Consider the following 22,980-nt stretch of genomic DNA (forward strand, 5'->3'; position numbering starts at 1 on the left):
TTTGGGAAGGAACCCTCAGACTTTCCGTGATACTGGCACAGCGGTGAGCGCTGGGCAGCACAGTAGGACATTTGCACGTTGCTGTAACAACTGCACGAATCTGGGAACAGCCCAGCAGTGCCTCTAGTTTGGCACCATCGCTGACAGTGCCAGATGCTGCAGAGGCAGGTGCAGGCATAGCCCCCTCCCAGATGCGCTGGGCCGTGCTGAGCTCTTCTAGGGGTGGGGAGAGCGGGTCTGGTTTCATCCTCACTCCAGGTGCTGATCGGCACGAAGCACGGGGGGGATCTGTGTGATTTCCCCCAAGCGACTGCCCTCAGTGCCCTGACTCATGAGGGCCCAGCCAGCTCGGCCCCGCAGCTGGTGATTCTGGCAGAGCACAGTGTATTCACACGGACAACTGGGGCTGGGGGGAGAGGGGCTGGGGGGAGGGGCGGGGGGCAGGTGAGGGAGGGGGTATTGGAGAGGAGTGGGGGAGTGGTCGGGATGTAGGGCAGGCAGCCAAGTGGGGGCGGGCGGTGTCAGGAGGAGCATGGGGAGGAGCCAGTTTTTTGGCTCTATTCCAATCCGGAAGAGCAGCACGCTCGGCGGTTGTTATGGTGATAGTGCGGCAACCTCCCGTTGCTATAGCAGCAGCCCCGACAACGGGTTGGCGGGTTGGCAGCGAACGCGCGGGGAAGGCTTTGGCCGTAGCGCGGGCAGGAAGTGTGGCTGGGGAGGCGGGGCCGGGCCCGGGCCCGGAAGTGTGGGGGAGGCGGACAGCATTGACTGTGAAGCCCGGAGGCTGCTGCTGCCTGCCCCGGCGCGCGGAGGCGGCGGCGGCTCCTCCTCGAGCCTGGTCGCCTGAGGCAGGCAGCTGAGAGCTGCGCGGTGCCGGAGCGGGTCTCGCGAGAACTGCCCCTTCTCTACGCCCACTCCCGGGCCGGAGACCCAGAGCGGGGGCACCCGGCGGGCAGGAGGAGCCTGGGCCCAGCACGGGAAGATGGCGGCGGCCGGAGGCGGCGGCGGCTCCTTGGCGGCGGAGCGGCCCCGGCTGTGAGACCCGGAGAGGGGTGGCGGGGACGGGCAGCGAGCGGCGGAGGATGAGCCTGCTGTGTGCGCAGTATCTCCGGTGAGGAGGAGGGGTGAGGTGAGGGTCAGTCCCGGCAGCTCGGCCTGGGCGGGGGTGTAACGGGGGGACGGACCCGGGGGCGAAAGGTGAGTTGAAGGGGAGGGGCAGAGCCGGGGCTGGCTGTGTACGTCTGACAGGGCGAGCGGAGGGAAGGGGGGAGAGGTGTTGGGGGGTGAGAGGTGAGTAAGGGATGCCTACTAGGAAGGGGGGTGGGCAAGCAGTGATCTAGGAGAAGGACATTGAGGGGGAGGGAGTGGCATAGTTGGGGAGTACATCGGGTGAAGGGGGGTTTATTGGGAGGAGGTAAATGCAAACGAAAGGAGGCTGAGCAGACAGCGAGGGAGGAGTGGAATAGATGGAGGAAGTAGGGGTAACCTCAGTAGAAGACTCTGGGAGGTGTGGGGGAGTAAAGGATATACTGGTGCAGGAGGGAGGAGGCGAGTCTGTCTGGGAAAGGTGATAGAAAATTGTCATGGGGAGAAAAGGGGATGTGTTGAGGGGATCTGGACTAGATGGTTGGGCCAAGAGGCTATGGTCGGATGAAGTGGGGTGAAATGGGTGAAGTGGGGAAGATTGCATGGCAAAGTGGCATTAGCTGGCGTTGTCGAGGGAGAGAGAGTTAAGTTATTCAGATGAGAAATCCTAAGTCCTTCATTGCGGTTGTTAAATATCACATAGGACTTTATGCAAGCCCAGGTATGCTAATGATGGTGTCCTAGCCCAATTCTAATTTGGGCTATTATATTCTTCCTGCCTACGTTTGTCTGCAGTTTCAAATCAATACAAGGCTAAGCTCTAGTTATACTGTGCAGTGTTAAATGGGTTCTACATGTAAAGCAAAATCTGTATCTGTAGTCTGTAAAGTGCTTGGGATTTCTTTTCTATGAAAGGCAATATAGCAGAGGTTCTCAAATTGTGATCATTGGACCAGTAGTCTGCAGAGCTTTTTATGGTGGCTTGTAGAGTTAAAATGTTTTTGGAACCAAGCAATTCGGGGGGTTAGGAGAAGAGATAGTCAATGGGTTTTTCCACAGAATGAAAGTATTGTGGAATCCCAAAAGTACAGAAATGCACGATACAGTATTTTGGAGTGGAAAGTACTGGGACATAAGCATGAAGTAAACTTAATTCTTTGCATTTAAGAGCCCAGTTGTCTTGTAATTTAGAAGACCAGTATCAGCAAAAAAGCCTAGATAATGATGAGCCTAGTACCAGTAAATATACTAAAAGGAGACATGTATCCCTTTTTGAAGACTCAGGGACTGAAGCAAGAGCCTTTGAAAGAGGTGATGAGATGCCGTTAATATATTTCTTTACAGTTCTAAAAGACCTTCTCTCCAGGGATCTTAAAACACTTCAGCTACCTCCCCCATAATGGCAGTTCCCAAATCCTTTTTCTCTATCCAGTCTTGTATTCCTGGCTGCCTCTCATTCCTCTGGGTTGTCTCCATGCTATCTCAGATTTGTTCTTTTTAAAACAACTTTTTTTTTCCCTCCGTCTCCCTTCTGTTCATGGACAACATCACTATCCTTCATGTCTCCCAGGCCTGTAATATGTGCTGCATTTAATTCTTTTCTCCTCCACCCAATGCTGATGCATTTTCCTTGTTAATATCTCTCAAATGAATCTTTCTCATGGATTCCAGTGGTTAAATCCCTATCAATGTTCTAGTCATTTTTTTGCTTTTATAACTGAAATCTAGTCCTGACAGGCCTCCCTGCCGCTGAACTCTTTTGCTATCCTCCAGGTCTTTCAAAATTGGTGGTACTAAAGTTATCTTCCTTTCTCTCTGTTCTGACCAATTTCCCCTTCCCCCACTGGAAAAAAAAACAAACTTCCTGGAATCTTTCCATTGGCATTCCGCATCTTGCCACATCAAGTTCAAGATCCTCTTCATCTGCAAGACCTTCCATAATCACCTACATCTATTCCTTTTGCTCCTCTCAAATCTTTTGTCTTACTGCTTTCTCTCTTTGTCATTTTGCTTCATTTTTGTACAGTGCCTATTAAAATGGGACTGAGGCATCTAGGTACTAACGCAGTACAAACGATAAATAAAATACTTCTGGAAGTATTCTTGTCTTTGACTGGCAAAAACTTACTCCCTCCTTTAAAACCACTTCTTTAAATAGTTTGTTGTCAGTAGTCAAACATTCTCCGTCTCCAGAACTCTTCCTTGTCTTTTTTGACCTATATAGATTGTAAGCTTTTTGGGACTCTGTGTGCACTATCCACGGAAGTAAAGTATTATATATGTCTATGGAGCTATTTACATTTTAATAACTTACATATGGAAGAAATTGGGGTACAGAGATGTCGTTTGGGATAACTGTTGCCCAAGATCATACAGTACGAGAGCTGAGAATAGAACTCAGGTGTCTTAATGCCCATTCTGCTAGTTCTTTGCCTTAGGAAGAAGGCCATCCTTTCTCTTACTGTAGCATAAGAACTCTCAGTTGGAATCCACTGATGAAGGAATAATTGAATTTAAGGATGTTGTGCTTAAGGATAGCTGAACAGGATGGTGATTTGTAAAGGTGGGAGCGGGGCGGGAAGAGTGCTTCTTTGTTGTATAAATAAGGCCTTGGAGGGCTTTTGTGAAAATTTTTTGCCTGGTTTTTGGGTTGGGAATTCATGCGTTGTCTTTCTTGGAAGATTAATGATTGGAGAAATAGTGAAATGACTTTGCAGGAATCAAGGAAGACTGAAAGTTGAACTAATAAGGGAACGGATTTTTAGCCAGAACGGTTTAAACCTCTTTCCCTGTCCCTTCCCCCCACCCTTAACACATCTAACTTCACAAAACATCTAACTTCAGTGAGTATAGAGCAGTTAGGATGAAGAACTTTTTTGTTAAAGAATCAGTGTCATTTCAATCAAAATGTAAGAGCTGATAAATGTCTGAGACACCTATGGAAGTTTCTAGCAGAACCAGGAAAAGTCAAACTTGACAAGCTTGATATTTCCAAAGGTGTAAAAAAAACCAACCAACCAAACCTCAAAACCAAGCCGGGGGGATCCCATTCAGTCACCTTCCTGTGCCATAAAGATGGAAAAAGGGAGAAACCCCAATTTTAAAAATATCCTTTGCAGGTCACCAGTTAAGCTGCATCACCAGATAATTACCTTTATGTAGCTGATTCTCGTGGGTTTCAATTTCTGTTATCACTGGATTCAGTTGTGCTGTATATGCTGTTTCTGTCCCATTTTAGTTTGTCGTCTGGGAGGAATAAGTTAGAAACATTAAAATAGGTACTCAAGGATTTGCATAAAGTCTGGTAAGAGGGACAGGAAAGTAATAGATTGAAACCTTAATTACATTCAGGCTTATGAGACCTCTCTCAAAGATCATATTAATGGTTTTCCAAGACTCCCAGTTTGCATGATCTCCCTGCTCAGGTGAAAATGGTGTCTAAGGTATGTTTTATGAATCAAAGCAATTTTGATTAGGCTCGCTCTCATTCTCTGTTTACTTGGGAATTCTCAGGTACTCTTACCACAAAACTAGTTATTAATCTTACAGGAGCAGACTTGTTTATGTCTGAATATCTCTTGTGTGTTCTGCTAGCTCTTGCTAGAGCTGGGAGAGACACCTGAAAGGAAAACACCGCTAGCAATGGAATTCCCAATTAGAAGCCACAGAGAACGCTTTCAAGAGTATACTGTCTCTTCTTCCTACCTGAAAACTCTCTGGTGTATTCCTTTTAAAAAGATGATGTTACTGTGAAGTTTGGGTTGGGGGTAGGGGAAGAGGAAGGACAGGTAGTTCAAGTTTGGACCTCCGTTTCAGGAGCTTAAATTTATCTACTTAATGGAGACATTCTTCTCTGTAATGTGAAAAATGTTAATGTTGTTGTTCTCTGATGTTACTCCTTTTTTTTTTAAAAAAAAAAAAAAGTCCCAACCCCACCAAAATTTAGTGGGGCTCCAGGTCTGTCTCACTGATCCAATATCAAGCCTGTCCAGTTTACAAACTGACAGGGTAACAAGCCTTGTGGATGGGGGTAGGGGAGCAATAGACATGGTATCTTGACTTTAAGTAAGGCTTTTGATACTGTCTCTCATGACCTTCTCATAAACAAACCAGGGAAATACAACCTAGGTCGGGGTGGGCAAACTTTTTGGCCTGAGGGCCACATCGGGGTTCCGAAACTGTATGGAGGGCCGGGTAAGGAAGGCTGTGCCTCCCCAAACAGCCTGGCCCCCACCCCCATCTGCCTTCTTCCACTTCCCACCCCTTGACTCCCCCCGTCAGAACCCCCGAACCATCCAACTTCCCCTGCTCCTTGTTCCCTGACCACCCTCTCCCAGGACCCCCTGACCCCTATCCACACCCCCGTCCCCTAACAGGCCCCCCGGGACTCCCACTGCCTATCCAACTCCCCCTGTTCCCCGTCCCCTGACCGTCCATGAACCTCCGCCCCATCCAACTGCTCCCTGTCCCCTGACTGCCCCCCCGGGACCCTCTGACCCATATCCAACCTTCCGCTCCCCTACCATGCCGGTCAGAGCAGCAGGACTGACAGCCGCACCACCTGACCAGAGCCAGCCACACCACTGCGCTGCCCGGCAGGAGCTCGCAGCCCCGCCGCACAGTGAGCTGAGGCTGCAGGGGAGGGGGGACCACAGGGGAGGGGCCAGGAGCTCAAGGGCCCAGCAGGAGGGTCTTGTGGGCCGGATGTGGCCCGCAGGCTGTAGTTTGCCCACCTCTGACCTAGATGGAGCTAGTATAAGGCGGGTGCATAACTGGTTGGAAAAACGTTCCCAGAGAGTAGTTGTCAGTGGTTCACAGTCAAGCTGGAAGGGAATATTGAGCAGGTTCCCACAGGGATCAATTCTGGGTCCAGTTCTGTTCCATATCTTCATCTGTGATTTAGATAATGGCATAGAGAGTACACTTACAAAGTTTGTGGATGATACAAAGGTGGGAGGGGTTGCAAGTGCTTTGGAGGTTAGGATTGTAATTCAAAATGACCTGAACAAACTGGAGAAATGATCTGCGGAAAACAGGATAAAATTCAATAAGGACAAATGCAAAGTACTCCACGTAGGAAGGAACTGTCAATTGCGCACATACAAAATGAGAAATGACTGCCTAGGAAGGAGTACTGCAGAAAGGGATCTGGGGGTCATAGTGGACCACAAGCTAAATCTGAATCAACGGTGTAACACTGTTGCAAGAAAAGCAAACATTGTTCTGGGATGTATTAGCAGGAGTGTTGTAAGCAAGACATGAGAAGTCATTCTTCCGCTCTATTCCATGCTGATTAGGCCTCAACTGGAGTATTGTGTCCAGTTCTGGGCTCCACATTTCAGGAGAGGTGTGGAAAATTAGAGGAAGTCCAGAGGAGAGCAACAAAAATGATTAAAGGTCTAGAAAATTGACCTATGAGGGAAGATTCAAAAAATTGGGTTTGTTTAGTCTGGAGAAGAGAAGATCGAGAGGACATAACATTTTTCAAGTATATTACATATTTTTTCACAATTCTTCTTGTTAACCTCTGAGGATAGGACAAGAAGCAGTGGGCTTAAATTGCAGCAAAGGCGGTTTAGGTCGAACTTTAGGAATAACTTCCTAACTATCAGGGTAGTTAAGCACTGGAATAAATTGCCTAAGGAGGTTGTGGAATCTCCATCATTGGAGATTTTAAGAGCAGGTTAGACAAACACCTGTCAGGGATGGTCTAGATAATACTTAGTCCTGCCGTGAGTGCAGGGGACTGGACTAGATGACCTTTCAAGGTCCAGTCCTATGATTCTATAGGCCTTGATCCCTAAAGACTTAAGCATGTGCTTAACTTTACGTGCTGTGAGTAGTCCCGTTGACTTCATTGTGATTACTTGCCCCATGTAAAGCTGAGTACATGTGTCTTTATGAGAACAGGGTAATATTTTTTTTTTCCCCAACAGCTAGGCCTGTGAACCTACCCACCCGACCTCAGCCTTCAGTGTGGTTCTTGAGGTGTCATGGAGGGTAAACTTTATTACTTGCTGGTGATATGCGAGAAGGAAAGAGCCTGGCTTATCTTTCAGGACTCCAGGTGAGTTTGCAAGGCTGTTGTTTAATATTTAAAAAAATACATAAAACTAAGCCCACAAATATTAATAAATGGAGCAAACTTGTTGTGGTATTGGAGAGAGAATAAAGCTGAAATGTCAGGTCACTTTAAATCATACATAGTGGAACAGTACATTAATGGAAATCTTAATATAAAATAGAACTAACTTTTACTTCCTGTAAACAGCTTATTTTTCTTTTACAAAAGAAAAGAATTGAACTGTTAGCTCATTCCTCAAGTTTTCCTTGAGGAAATATATTTTTCATAACTGACTTGACGTGCATTAGTTTAATTAAACTCTTAGCTATTTGAGGCTAGAACTAACACATGTATTTCACAAAGGTGCGAATTCTACATTTTAGCTAAATGTAGCTTTACTCTGGTAGAACATAACCATAGAAAGAAAGATGATTGAATTACAGGTCTTGCATACCATTGAGTAATTCTGGTACTGACAAGTCAACAGTACTGAGAGTTCATGTGATTGGTTTAATCTCATGATCAAACTAGTCTCTTCATTAAAAGTTTTGACTACTAATTTTTTTATAATTCACATTGTTTCTCTGTCTTCATGGACTCACCAATAGCTCCATTACTTCCCTGCATCTGCTGTGTTAATCTCCTCTTGACTGCTCCCTGTCTTCATTCAGTGCCATATCACTAATATCTCACATTTGCTGTTGCGCAGAGTAGTTACTCTGGTTGCAATCCATGTATTGTCAGACTTTGTTTCCTATATCTACTGGATCAGACTACAAGAGTTATTTCTTGAAGCCAGCATCTCTCCACCTGTTCCTGGTCCTGCAATCAGCCTGGTGTCCCCACAGCTAATATCTCCGTCTGAGGAGGTCAGTAATAGAAGGGAATGAGTTTTGTGTCACAGATGAGTTAGGAGTGCCTCATTTCTCGTAGTCTTTCCTGCTGAGCATATAGGTTGCCTAGGTTGCTGATGGCATGAAGGCCTTCTGGGAGCTATTGGGGACATAGTACGGAGTCCTTAGACGTAGGATTTATTTTGGTCCAGAAGAAAGCCTGTTGGTTCTGATATTCTGCGGGAAAGCAGTGTTGCTACCCCTATGAACAATGGTACTTTCAGCCTGCAAGGGCCCTTTTGCTGACTCTAGGTTTAGTTCTTTTTGTAATTAGACAGTATCAAGTCCCTGAGGAGGGCTTTGAATATTTTTACTCTTGCCTAATCCTAGATGTGCTCTCAATAGCAGTGGCCAATGAGAGACCTTGCCAGGCTGGAGCTTCTAGATTCGCATCTAAGAATAAACACCAAGTGCCTCAACCTTTTTGGGGCATAAGGCTTATGCTCAGGCTATGTGATAGGTGAGGACTGGTAATTATCAAGTCCAAATCCTGATGGAGAACCTCACACGGATAAATTAGAATAACTGCCGAGGATAGGGGCTTGATTTAGCCAGCTGTGTCAGAAAGTTATCGTGTTGGAATGCAGCATTCACTGTCAGTGTGCTCCAGTGGCTCTCCATTTGCAGGAAAAAGTTTAGACAATGTTTTGGCAGACCCCTTGAGAGTTGACAGTCAGTAATATGACTAGTTCTACATTTTCTGCAAATGGGTAAGATCCAGCTAGATGTCTTTGCCGGCAGTGACTGCCAAATATCTCCTCATATACTTCAGGAGCAGGCAGGATCCAGCATCATCAACAGATATTCCCCTCTGGACTAGAGGCAAGAGTTTCCTTCAACCTTGAGCCAGAAGATCATCAGAAATCGGATAAGGATGTAACCAAGATGCTGACTTGGGCACGGCAATTGACTTGGGCATGGCAATTTTGATATTCTGGCCTTCTGAAACTATAGTTAAATCCACAAGTCCAGGTTCTCAGTCTGCTAGATATATTGTTTTGGTTTGGGATGAGATTGTCCAATGGGATCTCAAGTTGACAGCTTGGTTGATTGCTGGGAGCAGTAGATCAAGTGCTCTGCTGAGGTCCAAAAGTAGGAAACCATTAACAAGACATTTCTACTCAATGAACTGGAAGACTCTCCTTCTGGACAGCTCAAAAAGTAGACCAGGGTGGCTCTTCATTTTTTCCCGGGTATTCCCTCTGATGTGTGAACCACCTCTTGTGAACAAAATGTTGTTTTCACAAAGTTCCTGAGTTCCTTTCTTTGAACCTTAGACTATTGACTGTGTCCTATCTCTGAAAACAGAATTCCTTATATCTGTAACATCAGCCTGGAGAATTAGTGAGATAAGAGTCCGATGGCTGGATCCTCCTTGTACTGTGTTTATTAAAAGTAGGTCATGCATCTTCACCCCAAATTACTGTCTAAACTTCCATCTCAATCAGGCCATTAGTCTTCACATTTCCTCTCCCTCCAAGCCCAAGGATGTCCGGCTCGGCATTTAAGACTCTTTGGAAGCCTAAAGTTATCTATATAGGAACAAATCTATCCCGCAAGTTCTCCAGAATTCTTGTGGCTTATGTAGATAAGACCAGGGGTCGGTAAATCTCAGTTTAATGGCTGTTCAAATGGTTCAAAAAATGTATATGTGGTTACATGATTATATTAAATTTCTAGTGATCTGGAAGTTACTGGAATAAGTTTCCACAGCATACCTTGGCACTGTATCTGTCACTGAGAAGGTTGCTATTTGGAGCTCTCTTACACTGCGCTACACTCTCAGTTTGGGCTTTAGTTCTGATGTCCAGTTTGGAGGAATAATCCTTTCATTAAAAAGGAAAAGGAGTACTTGTGGCACCTTAGAGACTGATACAGACTAACACGGCTGCTACTCTGAAACTTGTCATTAAAGCTATTCAAGAGCAATTTCTGGAAAGTCACTACTGCTTGTCTGTTTGTGTCCATGTCCATCCCCCAGCAGTCAAGTATCTCAGAGGTAGTTAATGCAAAGGTCTCCAAATAAGTTTAATTTCCCAGCCAAGCCAGGGTAAGCTATGCAGCAACTCCTAGAACCCCAAAAATTTAGCAGTAGCTGCTGCTTCTGCCACTGCCAAGGCCATTTTGATTTTTATATGGAGAATAAGTTTACAATCTGTAGGCCACAATCAGTCCAAATGGGGTTATTTTTTGCCAGAAAGGCAAGTGTTAGGTCTAACTAGCCAACTTATCCATAATAAGCTTTGTACTGAGTCCATAATTAGCAGATACTTTGATTTACAAGTCAGTCCTTGTCTTACTGTCTAAACATATATAAAAACTACATACTGACCTGGTGTGTGTGTGTGTGGGGGGAACGATCTGTAGCTATAGCTGAGTTGCCTGTTCTTTATTTTTCCCCAAGTACGTATAAAATGTATAGCATGGAAGAGTGTGCCAAGGAGTGAGTAGCTAAAGCACAGCCACACAACATAAGGCCATGCAGTAGTTTGCCACTTTGATTACACATACCCTAAACATTTCAGTTTCAGAGATTTTGTTGTAGTCTACAATTTGTATGCCAAAAGTGGCCTTAATCTTGGATGAAACCATATTTGCATCCACTTGTGAAAGACATTATACAGGCAACTGCAAAGTTGAAAGTGTCTCAAACACATACAGAAAACTAAATTTATTACTGTGCTTGCTGATGACAAGTCTGTACTTGAGCAAAGGTTGGTATACAACGGATTTACTCAAGATTTATTTAACTCTGGTGTAGTAGATTTATGGCGTCATAGGAGTAAAAAGCTTAAGAAATTGACGTTTCAGGCAACAGGAATTCCAAGAGATGGTTCATCTGAATTTAGCTGGTGCAGCAGTGTATTCAGTCGAAGTTTTGGCACAACTCTTCCGTCTCAAAAATTTGAATCTATTGTGAAAGAAGTTTTCAGATCTTACTGTTTAAGTCCTAAAAGGTGGTGACTTCAAGCACTTGCTGATGCCTTTTGAGGTAACTATCTATTCTGGCAGCATCCACCATGCATGCAGGATTGCTGGTCAGGGCACTAAAGACACAGACCAAATGTGGGGATTGCCTGTTTGGAAGATACTGAGTTAGATTGAAATATCCAGAATTAGGGGTGTTCTTTGAGATTAAAATAGGCAAGTTTGTGTACACTTTTGCAATGTCATGATGGACTTAATCACTAGTGTTAACTGAAGTCTGTCTTTTATGGAGAGGATTCTTTTATTAGAGACCTGCAAAGGCTAGAAAGTACTATAATGGAGCTTGTAGCAATGAGACATTTTGAGGCCTGTGTGGAAATTTATCTGTTGGGATGACAAACTGGAAGGGAGTTATAGAAAATCAAATTTATATATAATTGAGAATTCAGTTGAACATATGGATACCTGATTTATCAGATTACAGCAGTCATGATTCATATGGTTCCATGTTTTGTTTTCACACAATGGCCTAGTGATTTTCAAAATTAGGTCAATTTTTTGTTTTAATGTAAGAACAGAATATGTTAGACCGGTATATATAGATGTGCTAAGTAATAAGGAAAAGCAGTGGCTAGCTAAAATCTCACTAACCCCTGTTAAATACCCAGCAGATGATAGTGCACATATACGTGCACTAAAGCTTTTAACCACCAACATTTCAGAGTATATTGGTTTTTGATGGAAATACTGTTGTCCTGTAGCAATGCAGTAGTGATACATTTTTTTCCCCCAGAGTGAACCTTCAGTTTCTAATTCCTTTTACTTATTGTTTGCTGTTGCTTAAAGTTAAAATGATTGGGTGGCCATTGTAGTTTACCAGGATAGTCAGTCTTTACACAAGACTATCATGAATCACAGTTAGATTTAAATCCGTAATCTATGCCTGACTGAAAGAATTCAGGAGGTGCAAGCTCAACAGTTTGGTTTCAGTGGAAGACTGCTGGAGGGTGGTTCAGAAAATACAGTCTACACTCTTATCTCCCAGATGCTATTTAGTCATTAGAAATAAACTTCAGCATCTGGCTGAAATTCAAGCATTGATTTGTGGCAAGTTCCAAATATGTGATTCTTGATTTTCTTCTCTCTCCTTCTTTAGAACTTAGTCTGTTTTTGAAGGCTCATGTTATAGCACTGTATTGGGAACATTTACTTGGTTGCTTCTTTAGTTCCATACTTACGTTCTTTGGGTATCTTTACTGAAACCAACTGTAGGTCATATGTCTTTCATGGAATGTCAACTGGTACTAATAAAGCCAAGGTCCTGCTCACTTACCATTAAGTGTTTCTCTCCCAAAAAGTACCCGCATTTCCGTAGCAGATGAAATTAATCATTAGATTAAATCTATTTACATTTGTGAAATGCTCGGGAATATTTAAAGAGCAGGAATTCTCTCTGACCAGCACTCAGTCTTAACTCTGTTTCTCCACTATTATTCAGCTTCTTAAATATTTAAATGTGGACTATATTCTTAAAATGGAGAATTAGAAATATGATTTCCACAGCGTGTAGTAACGTACTATCACAATTGGTATAGTGAATAAATTTATTGGCAAACTGAATAAATCCCAGTTATACGTGCTTACCGTGTCCTCTACATTAAATCAGCATTTTATGGCCTTGAATAAGTGTTAGGACTGAGGGTTTTTTAAGTACATCTAGCTGTCTCATCATGGGTGCGTGGAATTTTGACAGAAGAAAAACTTTTCTGTTTGGTATTCATGTACTCTTAAATTGTTAAAATGTGTGCTTATATAAAAGCACAGACCTTAGACAACTATTACATAAATAACTGTTAGTCTTTATGAACTGTTACAAGTGATTTTGGTTTAGACTTTGTGGTTGTTGGGAATGTCTTAAATTTATTTGCGTGCTGCTCAATGAGAGTTGGAGCTTCTCAAAAATATTCAAAATTTATACATTTTGTAGAAATTCTGAAATTTTGTTAAATTACACCCCTGTTTTGACCAGCTCCGCTCAATGTTTTTTGTTGGTGTTCATGAAGTGGCTGTTAAGTTTCCTGTATTTATTCTGGAATAAAATCACTTCTGTTCTAGAATAGTGTCCACATGGAGAGAGATTTCAGAATAGCTGTTGTAGAGTAAGTTGCCTCACAATTGCTGTTTTGTTAAAGATCCTCATGTAGGCAAGCTGGGGTATCCTCCACTATTATTCACCTCACCCAGTCTTCTGGGTTACTTTAACCTCCTCACCCCCTCAGGTTTTTGTTGGAAAGAAGTTGTTTCTGCTATTCTTCGGTTCCCTGCACCTTCAATGTTGAGTCCCCTTCACAATGGATAGTTGCAGTGCCTGCCTGTACTGTTGTTCATGGCTTTCCAACACTGCAGCACGAGTGGCCAGATTTTTGCTTCACTGATGCCCACACACATCTGAAAACTGGCAAGACATCTCCACTTTCACTGTGCAGCAGCTTGTGGAATCTGTGAGCAACAGAATAGACAGCAGAGCTCACTTTCTGCAGATTTAGGAGGACAGCACTGCATCCGTTTAACCCTGCAAGAGCAAACTGATGTGGTCTTTGCAACCATAGAGGCTAGAAATAAATATATAGGGCTGTCAAGCAATTTAATTGTGATTAATTATTTTAAGAAAAATAGAATACTATTTATTTAAATATTTGTGGATGTTTTCTACATATTCAAATAGTGATTTCAATTACCACACAATACAAAGTGTGCAGTGCTCACTTTATATGATTTTTGATTACAAATATTTGCACAGTAAAAAACAAAATAATTTCAATTCACCTAATACAAATATAGTGCAGTCTCTTTATAATGACAGTTGAACTTACAAATGTAGAGTTATGTACAAAAAAAATAACTGCACTCAAAAAGCAAAACAATGTAAAACTTTTTAGAACCTAAAAGTTCACTCAGTCCTAATTATTGTTCAGCTAATCACTCAGACAAATAAGTTTGTTTACATTAGCAGGAAATAATGCTGCCCGCTTCTTGTTTACAATGTCACCAGAAAGTGACAACAGATGTTCGCATGGCATTGTTGTAGCTGGCATCGCAAGATATTTACGTGCCAGATGTGTTAAAGATTCATATGTCCCTTCTTGCTTCAACCACCCTTCCAGAGGACGTGCGTCCATGCCGATGATGGGTTCTGCTAGATAACAATCCAAAGCAGTGTGAACCAATTATATTTATTTTTCATCATCTGAATCAGATGCCACCAGAAGAAGATTGATTTTCTTTTTTGGTAGTTCAGTTCTGTAGTTTCCGCATCCGAGTGTTGCTCTTTTAAGATTTCTGAAAGCATGCTTCACACCTCCTCCCTCTCAGATTTTGGAAGGCACTTCAGATTCTTAAATCTTGGGTTGAGTGCTGTAACTATCTTTAGAAATTTCACATAGATACCTTCTTTGCGGTTTATCAAATCTGCAGTGAAAGTGTTTTTAAAACGAACAACCGTGTGCTGGGTCATCATCTGAGGGTATGTCTACACTACGGAATAAGGTCGAATTTATAGAAGTCGGATTTTTAGAAATTAGTTTTATATATTCGAGTGTGTGTGTCCCCACAGAAAATGCTCTAAGTGCATTAACTTGGCGGAGCGCTTCCACAGTACCGAGGCTAGAGTTGACTTCCGGAGCGTTGCACTGTGGGTAGCTATCCCACAATTCCCGCAGTCTCCGCTGCCCATTGGAATTCTGGGTTGAGATCCCAATGCCTGATGGGGCTAAAACATTGTCGCAGGTGGTTCTGGGTACATATCGTCAGGCCCCCCTTCCCTCCCTCCCTTTGTGAAAGCAAGGGCAGACAATCGTTTCGCGCCTTTTTTCCTGAGTTACCTGTGCAGATGCCATACCATGGCAAGCATGGAGCCCGCTCAGGTAACTGTCACCGTATGTCTCCTGGGTGCTGGCAGACGCGGTACGGCATTGCTACACAGTAGCAGCAACCCATTGCCTTCTGGCAGCAGACGGTACAGTACGACTGGTAGCCATTTTCGTCGTGTCCGAGGTGCTCCTGGCCACGTCGGCTGGGAGCGCCTGGGCAGACATGGGCGCAGGGACTAAATTTGGAGTGACTTGACCAGGTCATTCTCTTTAGTCCTGCAGTCAGTCCTATTGAACTGTCTTATGGTGAGTAGGCAGGCGATACAGATTGCTAGCGGTCGTACTGTACTATCTTCTGCCGGGCAGCCATGAGATGTGGATGGCATGCAGTCCTTCTGCACCGTCTGCTGCCAGCCAAAGATGTAAAAGATAGATGGAGTGGATCAAAACAAGAAATAGACCAGATTTGTTTTGTATTCATTTGCTTCCCCCCCCGCCCCCGTCTAGGGGACTCATTCCTCTAGGTCACACTGCAGTCACTCACAGAGAAGGTGCAGCAAGGTAAATCTAGCCATGTATCAATCAGAGGCCAGGCTAACCTCCTTGTTCCAATAAGAACAATAACTTAGGTGCACCATTTCTTATTGGAACCCTCCGTGAAGTCCTGCCTGAAATACTCCTTGATGTAAAGCCACCCCCTTTGTTGATTTTAGCTCCCTGAAGCCAACCCTGTAAGCCGTGTTGTCAGTCGCCCCTCCCTCCGTCAGAGCAACGGCAGACAATCGTTCCGCGCCTTTTTTCTGTGCGGACGCCATACCAAGGCAAACATGGAGGCTGCTCAGCTCACTTTGGCAATTAGGAGCACATTAAACACCACACGCATTATCCAGCAGTATATGCAGCACCAGAACCTGGCAAAGCAATACCGGGCGAGGAGGCGACGTCAGCGCGGTCACGTGAGTGATCAGGACATGGACACAGATTTCTCTGAAAGCATGGGCCCTGCCAATGCATGCATCATGGTGCTAATGGGGCAGGTTCATGCTGTGGAACGCCGATTCTGGACTCGGGAAACAAGCACAGACTGGTGGGAGCGCATAGTGTTGCAGGTCTGGGACGATTCCCAGTGGCTGCGAAACTTTCGCATGCGTAAGGGCACTTTCATGGAACTTTGACTTGCTCTCCCCTGCCCTGAGGCACAGTAATACCAAGATGAGAGCAGCCCTCACAGTTGAGAAGCGAGTGGCGATAGCCCTGTGGAAGCTTGCAATGCCAGACAGCTACCGGTCTGTTGGGAATCAATTTGGAGTGGGCAAATCTACTGTGGGGGCTGCTGTGATGCAAGTAGCTCACGCAATCAAAGATCTGCTGATATCAAGGGTAGTGACCCTGGGAAATGTGCAGGTCATAGTGGATGGCTTTGCTGCAATGGGATTCCCTAACTGTGGTGGGGCCATAGACGGAACCCATATCCCTATCTTGGCACCGGAGCACCAAGCCGCCGAGTACATAAACTGCAAGGGGTACTTTTCAATAGTGCTGCAAGCTCTGGTGGATCACAAGGGACGTTTCACCAACATCAACGTGGGATGGCCGGGAAAGGTGCATGATGCTTGCATCTTCAGGAACTCTGGTCTGTTTCAAAAGCTGCAGGAAGGGACTTTATTCCCAGACCAGAAAATAACTGTTGGGGATGTTGAAATGCCTATATGTATCCTTGAGGACCCAGCCTACCCCTTAATGCCATGGCTCATGAAGCCGTACACAGGCAGCCTGGACAGTAGTCAGGAGCTGTTCAACTACAGGCTGAGCAAGTGCAGAATGGTGGTAGAATGTGCATTTGGACGTTTAAAGGCGCGCTGGCGCAGTTTACTGACTCGCTTAGACCTCAGCGAAACCAATATTCCCACTGTTATTACTGCTTGCTGTGTGCTCCACAATATCTGTGAGAGTAAGGGGGAGACGTTTATGGCAGGGTGGGAGGTTGAGGCAAATCGCCTGGCAGCTGGTTACGCGCAGCCAGACACCAGGGCGGTTAGAGCACAGGAGGGCGCGGTACGCATCAGAGAAGCTTTGAAAACCAGTTTCATGACTGGCCAGGCTACGGTGTGACAGTTCTGTTTGTTTCTCCTTGATGAAACCCCCCGCCCCTTGGTTCACTCTACTTCCCTGTAAGCTAACCACCCTCCCCTGCTCCCTTCAGTCACTGCTTGCAGAGGCAATAAAGTCATTGTTGCTTCACATTCGTGTATTCTTTATTCATTCATCACACAAATAGGGCGATGACTACCAAGGTAGCCCAGGAAGGGGGGTGGAGGAGGGAAGGAAAATGCCACACAGCACTTTAAAAGTTTACAACTTTAAAATTTATTGAATGCCAGCCTTCTTTTTTTTGGGCAATCCTCTGTGGCGGAGTGGCTGGTTGGCCTGTGGCCCCCCCACCGCGTTCTTGGGCGTCTGGGTGTGAAGGCTATGGAACTTGGGGAGGAGGGCAGTTGGTTACACAGGGGCTGTAGTGGCAGTCTGCTGCAGCTCAACCATACACTGGAGCATACTGGTTTGGTCCTCCAGCAGCCTCAGCATTGAATCCTGCCTCCTCTCATCACGCTGCCACCACATTTGAGCTTCAGCCCTCTCTTCAGCCCGCCACCTCTCCTCCCGGTCATTTTGTGCTTTCCTGCACTCTGACATTATTTGCCTCCACGCATTCGTCTGTGCTCTGTCAGTGTGGGAGGACAGCATGAGCTTGGAGAACATTTCATCTCGAGTGCGTTTTTTTTTTTTTCTTTCTAAGCTTCACTAGCCTCTGGGAAGGAGAAGATCCTGTGATCATTGAAACACATGCAGCTGGTGGAGAAAAAAAAAAGGGACAGCGGTATTTAAAAAAGACACATTTTATAAAACAGTGGCTACACTCTTTCAGGGTAAACCTTGCTGTTAACATTACATACATAGCACATGTGCTTTCGTTACAAGGTCGCATTTTGCCTCCCCCCACCGCGTGGCTACCTTCCCCCCTCCCTGTGGCTAACAGCGGGCAACATTTCTGTTTAGCCACAGGCAAACAGCCCAGCAGGAATGGGCTCCTCTGAGTGTCCCCTGAAGAAAAGCACTCTATTTAAACCAAGTGACCATGAATTATATGTCACTCTCCTGAGGATAACACAGAGAGATAAAGAATGGATGTTGTTTGAACGCCAGCAAACATACACTGCAATGCTTTGTTGTACAATGATTCCCGAGTACGTGTTACTGGCCTGGAGTGGTAAAGTGTCCTACCATGAAGGACGCAATAAGGCTGCCCTCCCCAGAAACCTTTTGCAAAGGCTTTGGGAGTACATCCAGGAGAGCCGCGAATGCCAGGGCAAAGTAATCCTTTCACGTGCTTGCTTTTAAACCATGTATAGTATTTTAAAAGGTATACTCACCGGAGGTCCCTTGTCCGCCTGCCGGGTCCAGGAAGCAGCCTTGGGTGGGTTCAGGGGGTACTGGCTCCAGGTCCAGGGTGAGAAACAGTTCCTGGCTGTCGGGAAAACCGGTTTCTCCGCTTGCTTGCTGTGAGCTATCTACAACCTCATCATCATCTTCGTCCCCAAAACCTGCTTCCGTATTGAAGGAGTCAAACAACACGGCTGGGGTAGTGGTGCCTGAACCCCCTAAAATGGCATGCAGCTCATCATAGAAGCGGCATGTTTTGGGCTCTGACCCGGAGCGGCCGTTCGCCTCTCTGGTTTTCTGGTAGGCTTGCCTCAGCTCCTTCAGTTTCACGCGGCACTGCTTCGGGTCCCTGTTATGGCCTCTGTCCTTCATGCCCTGGGAGATTTTGACAAAGGTTTTGGCATTTCGAAAACTGGAACGGAGTTCTGATAGCACGGATTCCTCTCCCCATACAGCGATCAGATCCCGTACCTCCCGTTCGGTCCATGCAGGAGCTCTTTTGCAATTCTGGGACTCCATCATGGTCACCTCTGCTGATTAGCTCTGCATGGTCACTTGCAGCTTGCCACGCTGGCCAAACAGGAAATGAGATTCAAAAGTTCGTGGTTCTTTTCCTGTCTACCTGGCCAGTGCATCTGAGTTGAGAGTGCTGTGCAGAGCGGTCACAATGGAGCACTCTGGGTTAGCTCCCGGAGGCCAATACCGTCGAATTGTGTCCACAATACCCCAAATTCAAGCCGGCAAGGCCGATTTAAGCGCTAATCCACTTGTCAGGGGTGGAGTAAGGAAATCGATTTTAAGAGCCCTTTAAGTCGAAATAAAGGGCTTCATCATGGGGACGGGTGCTGGTTTACATCAATTTAATGCTGCTAAATTCGACCTAAAGTTCTAGTGTAGACCAGGGCTGAGACTGCTATAATATGAAATATATTGCAGAATGCAGGTAAAACAGAGCAGGGGACATACAATTCTTCCCCAAGGAGTTCAATCAAAAATTTAAGAAACCTTTTTTTTTTTTTTTTTTTTTTAACGAGAGTCATCAGCATGGAAACATGAAGGAGCATGCGAATGTTTAGCAGATCTGGTATGTAAATACCTTGCAGTGTTGGGTACAAAAGTGCCATGCAAACGCCTGTTCTTACTTTCAGGTGACATTGTAAATAAGAAGCGGGCAGCATTATGTCACGTAAATATAAACAAACTTGTTTGTCTTCTTCTGAACAAGAAGTAGGACTGAGTGGACTTGTAGGCTCTAAAGTTTTACATTGTTTTGTTTTTGAGTGCAGTTATGTAACAAAAAAAAAATCTACATTTGTATGTTGCCCTTTCACAATAAAGAGATTGCGCTTCAATACTTAGTATTTTTCAATTCACCTCATACATATCTTTATCATTTTTACAGTGCAAATATTTGTAGTAAAAATAATATAAAGTGAGCACTGTACACTTTGTATTCCGTAAAAAGAAAAGGAGTACTTGTAGCACCTTAGAAACTAACAGCTGTAGCTCACGAAAGCTTATGTTCAAATAAATTTATTAGCCTCTAAAGTGCCACAAGTACTCCTTTTCTTTTCGCGAATACAGACTAACACGGCTGCTACTCTGAAACCTTTGTATTCTGTGTTGTAATTGAAATCAATATATTTGAAAAAGCAGAAAGACCTCCACAAATATTTAATAAATTTCAAATGGTATTCTATTTAACTGCGATTTTTTTAATCACGATTAACTCAAAAAAATTAATCTCAATTAATCGTGTGAGTTAACTGCAGTTAATTGACAGCCCTTATATAAAGTGTATATATACACTTTTTTTTATTTTCTTTTTTAAATTAAAGGTTAGTTTGCAGAAGTTGATAGCATTTGCTGGGGAGAGTTTCTTACTTGACCTACTCCAGGATGGGTTTTTGGAGTGCTGGCTAATGAAACTGTATTTTAGACGCTGCCTCTGTTTGTTTGAATGAGTCTATCGACTTGTGGAAATGTAGCCTCTTCTTCTAAAGCAGTTGCTTTGAATGGACACACTATACTTTGTTGGAAGACACTTGAAATGTAGCCAGTTAGTCTGTTTTATATGTTTATGAGAAGTTATAAACCAGATTCATAATCTTCAGAAGACCTCTGACAGCTATCCATAAGAAATAAAATTTAGCTACGAGATTGGAGGAAAATCTAGTTTGTTACTATTTGATGCTAATGACAGCTACTCTTTGCTGTTTAGGTCCTGCAGAATGATAAGGCTGCGTATTTTGTTATATATACTGAGAGCATAGTATTAAATAGAATACTCAATCATCCATTATGTTGAACATTTTAGAATGCTTGCCAATGCTTGCCTTTGATAGTCTCAAACTTAACCCATTTAAAAATAGTGCTATCTTAACTGCCGCTAGATTATTTACCTCCAAAAAGCAATCTAGCCACTTCAAGTCTGACCTAAATAACTTCATATCTGAAGCTGATTTGATGATCTAAAATGACATCAGTCTGAATTCAGTGACTTTAAGGTCTAGATAGGGATATAAGTGCTACAAAACACGTAGCTGAAACATCAGTTTTAATTGCTGAACCTCTTCTGTCATACACAGCAACATTATTCACTGACAAAGGTAGCAGTAAAAATATTGTTAATTCAGTAACTTCTCTAATGTAATGGGTACAATGTTGCTGAAAAAGAGTTTTAGATCTAATATTGCTGTAATGACTTGTGAATATCTGTTACAACCCAGAATTGAAACTGGTGTGTTTCTCTGAGTGTGGACATGGGGGATGAGAAAGTATTGGTGTCATTGTTGTTACCGTTCTCTGTCATAGGCCATAGCATTGCTTTTCTTTAGGAAACTTAAAGTCTAGTGTCTTCCTTGCTTGGTTTCAAAGGAGCCTTGCAAAATTGTCATAGAATGTATAACAGCTAAGATGCAAAAATCTACTATCCTTATCATGGTGATGGGGGTGTGGCGAAACTCATTTGTAAGTTGCCAAAAACAATTTTTCATTGGGAGCAAGTAGAATTTTACAGTCTTGTTCCAAGACTGACAGATTGGAAAAGACTTCTGAGTAATTGGTCTTCTATAAACCTAAAGAAAAAATGTATAACACAGAACAGGTCAAGGAGACAACGAATAAATGGATTTTACCAGGTTGAATTTAATGTCATTTACCTGTTCCCAGTGGACTGGCTGCCAGCCAGTGCATGCAGATTGACTATCTGTGCACTAATGCATGTGTTATCACAAGGGATGCTGAGGATATCCCTTAAGGATATTGGTTATTTAAGACTTATTTTCTACTAGAAATTGGAAGTAACTTTGCATCTGGAGTGCTCTTTATTTTAAACCATGTGATGAAAGGAAAGCAAATGCTTTTTAAACAGTTTCACCACCAGAGACTTGAAATGACAGATGTGAAAAACAGAGATTTTATTAAGTTTGAACATGGAACTGCTTCTTATGGTTTTAAATAAATACTTTTAAAATCCTTCAGTAACTTACTTTCCTTGCTCAGAACATGTTGTTAAATGAGCACAGTTGTTACCTTAGCTGCATTGTCAGTAGCTGGAGACAAGGAAGCAAACTAGAACAGAACTTTTTTGCCTTTTCCTTACCTTAGCCACTAGCAGCTTCCATTTTAGAGGCTTAGAAGAGAGCTGTGGATGGTGATGGTAGCAGGGAAGCAACTTAATAAAATATTATTCCAGACAGTCTTCACTGAAAAAATAACAAGGCTGACTATATTGCTCTCACACTATATTTAAAAAATATATAGGTGTATGTATATGTGTGTGTGTGTGTATATATATATATATTTTTTACAATAGCTAGTAATTCTAGGAAATTCAGTTAAGGTTCCTCTACTAACCTTAACTCTGCCCTCTTATCCCTAGCCATTCTCCTATAATTCCAGTACTACTTTACCCTGATGATCTACCCTTCTAGGTTGGGTCACTATCCCCACCTACATTCTGAAAATCTATAGAACAGTTGCAGAGACATTATGTAAATGCAAAGTATTGTCTGTTGACCAATGGACAACTTGCCCAGCCCTATGCATGGGTCAGAGATTCAGCCCTGTTCCAGTTCAACCCTCCCATAGGTCAGACACAATTTCTCACACTTACCTTTCGCATACAGTCTGAGACACCATTCTCCTATAAGGGCTAGAAAGAGCCTTGTACTTACCTTGTTCACCTTTAAGACAGTCCAGAGACCACCTTTAGTCTTTCTGTTCTGCACATAGATTCCAGTGAACCCCATATTCTTGGGTGGAGAGGAGAAGGGATGGACTCATGTTTCCCTTTCCATAGAATAAAAGGGAGCAGGCGTACATGTTTACCCTTCGTGAAGGTGGTCTTGCATATTGGGCACATTTTCATTGCCAAGTCTTGTTACAGAGTTTCATTTCACTATATCTCTGGAGAAGCATTGTATTGGAAGCAATAGGGGAGCAGATGAGAGGAAACTCTTGATATCAGAGTGGTGCTGGTAAGGGCAGTAGCTTGGAGTCTTGAATGCAAGTAATGGTAATGTGCAATGGTGGTGGGATTGCCGCTTCTTCCAGTCAATATTGTAAGTGGGGCTATGTTGATGATAAGAGAAGGGGTCAGAGAGGACTCATGCAGGGATGAAAATTCCAGAAGTAGAACTCAGGCCAGGGGTTGAGGTTGGAGCCGAAGATTCTCTTCTAGCAGAACTTTCCAATGTTT

General features: G+C 43.8%; 1 protein-coding gene across 6 annotated transcripts in view; it reads left to right on the forward strand.

The window, feature by feature from the left end:
• Positions 1-729: 729 nt before the first annotated feature.
• Positions 730-22,980, forward strand: part of SMG7 (SMG7 nonsense mediated mRNA decay factor) — a 102,559-nt gene continuing 80,308 nt past the window's right edge. For 2 of the 6 annotated variants that reach the window (XM_084637058.1, XM_084637056.1), the window contains exon 1: positions 730-1,111. Coding sequence is in view for 4 of the 6 variants with exons in the window: in XM_084637056.1 (XP_084493182.1) it covers positions 1,083-1,111 (29 nt within the window). In the remaining 2 variants the exon portion in view is untranslated. Of the gene's footprint in view, positions 1,130-7,022; positions 7,154-22,980 lie in introns of all 6 variants that reach the window. The other 4 variants (XM_084637055.1, XM_084637060.1, XM_084637057.1 and 1 more) reach the window with 4 other exon arrangements.

The sequence above is a fragment of the Lepidochelys olivacea genome, assembly GCF_965140295.1.
Source record: "Lepidochelys olivacea isolate rLepOli2 genome assembly, chromosome: 8".
Taxonomy (NCBI): Eukaryota; Metazoa; Chordata; order Testudines; family Cheloniidae; genus Lepidochelys; species Lepidochelys olivacea.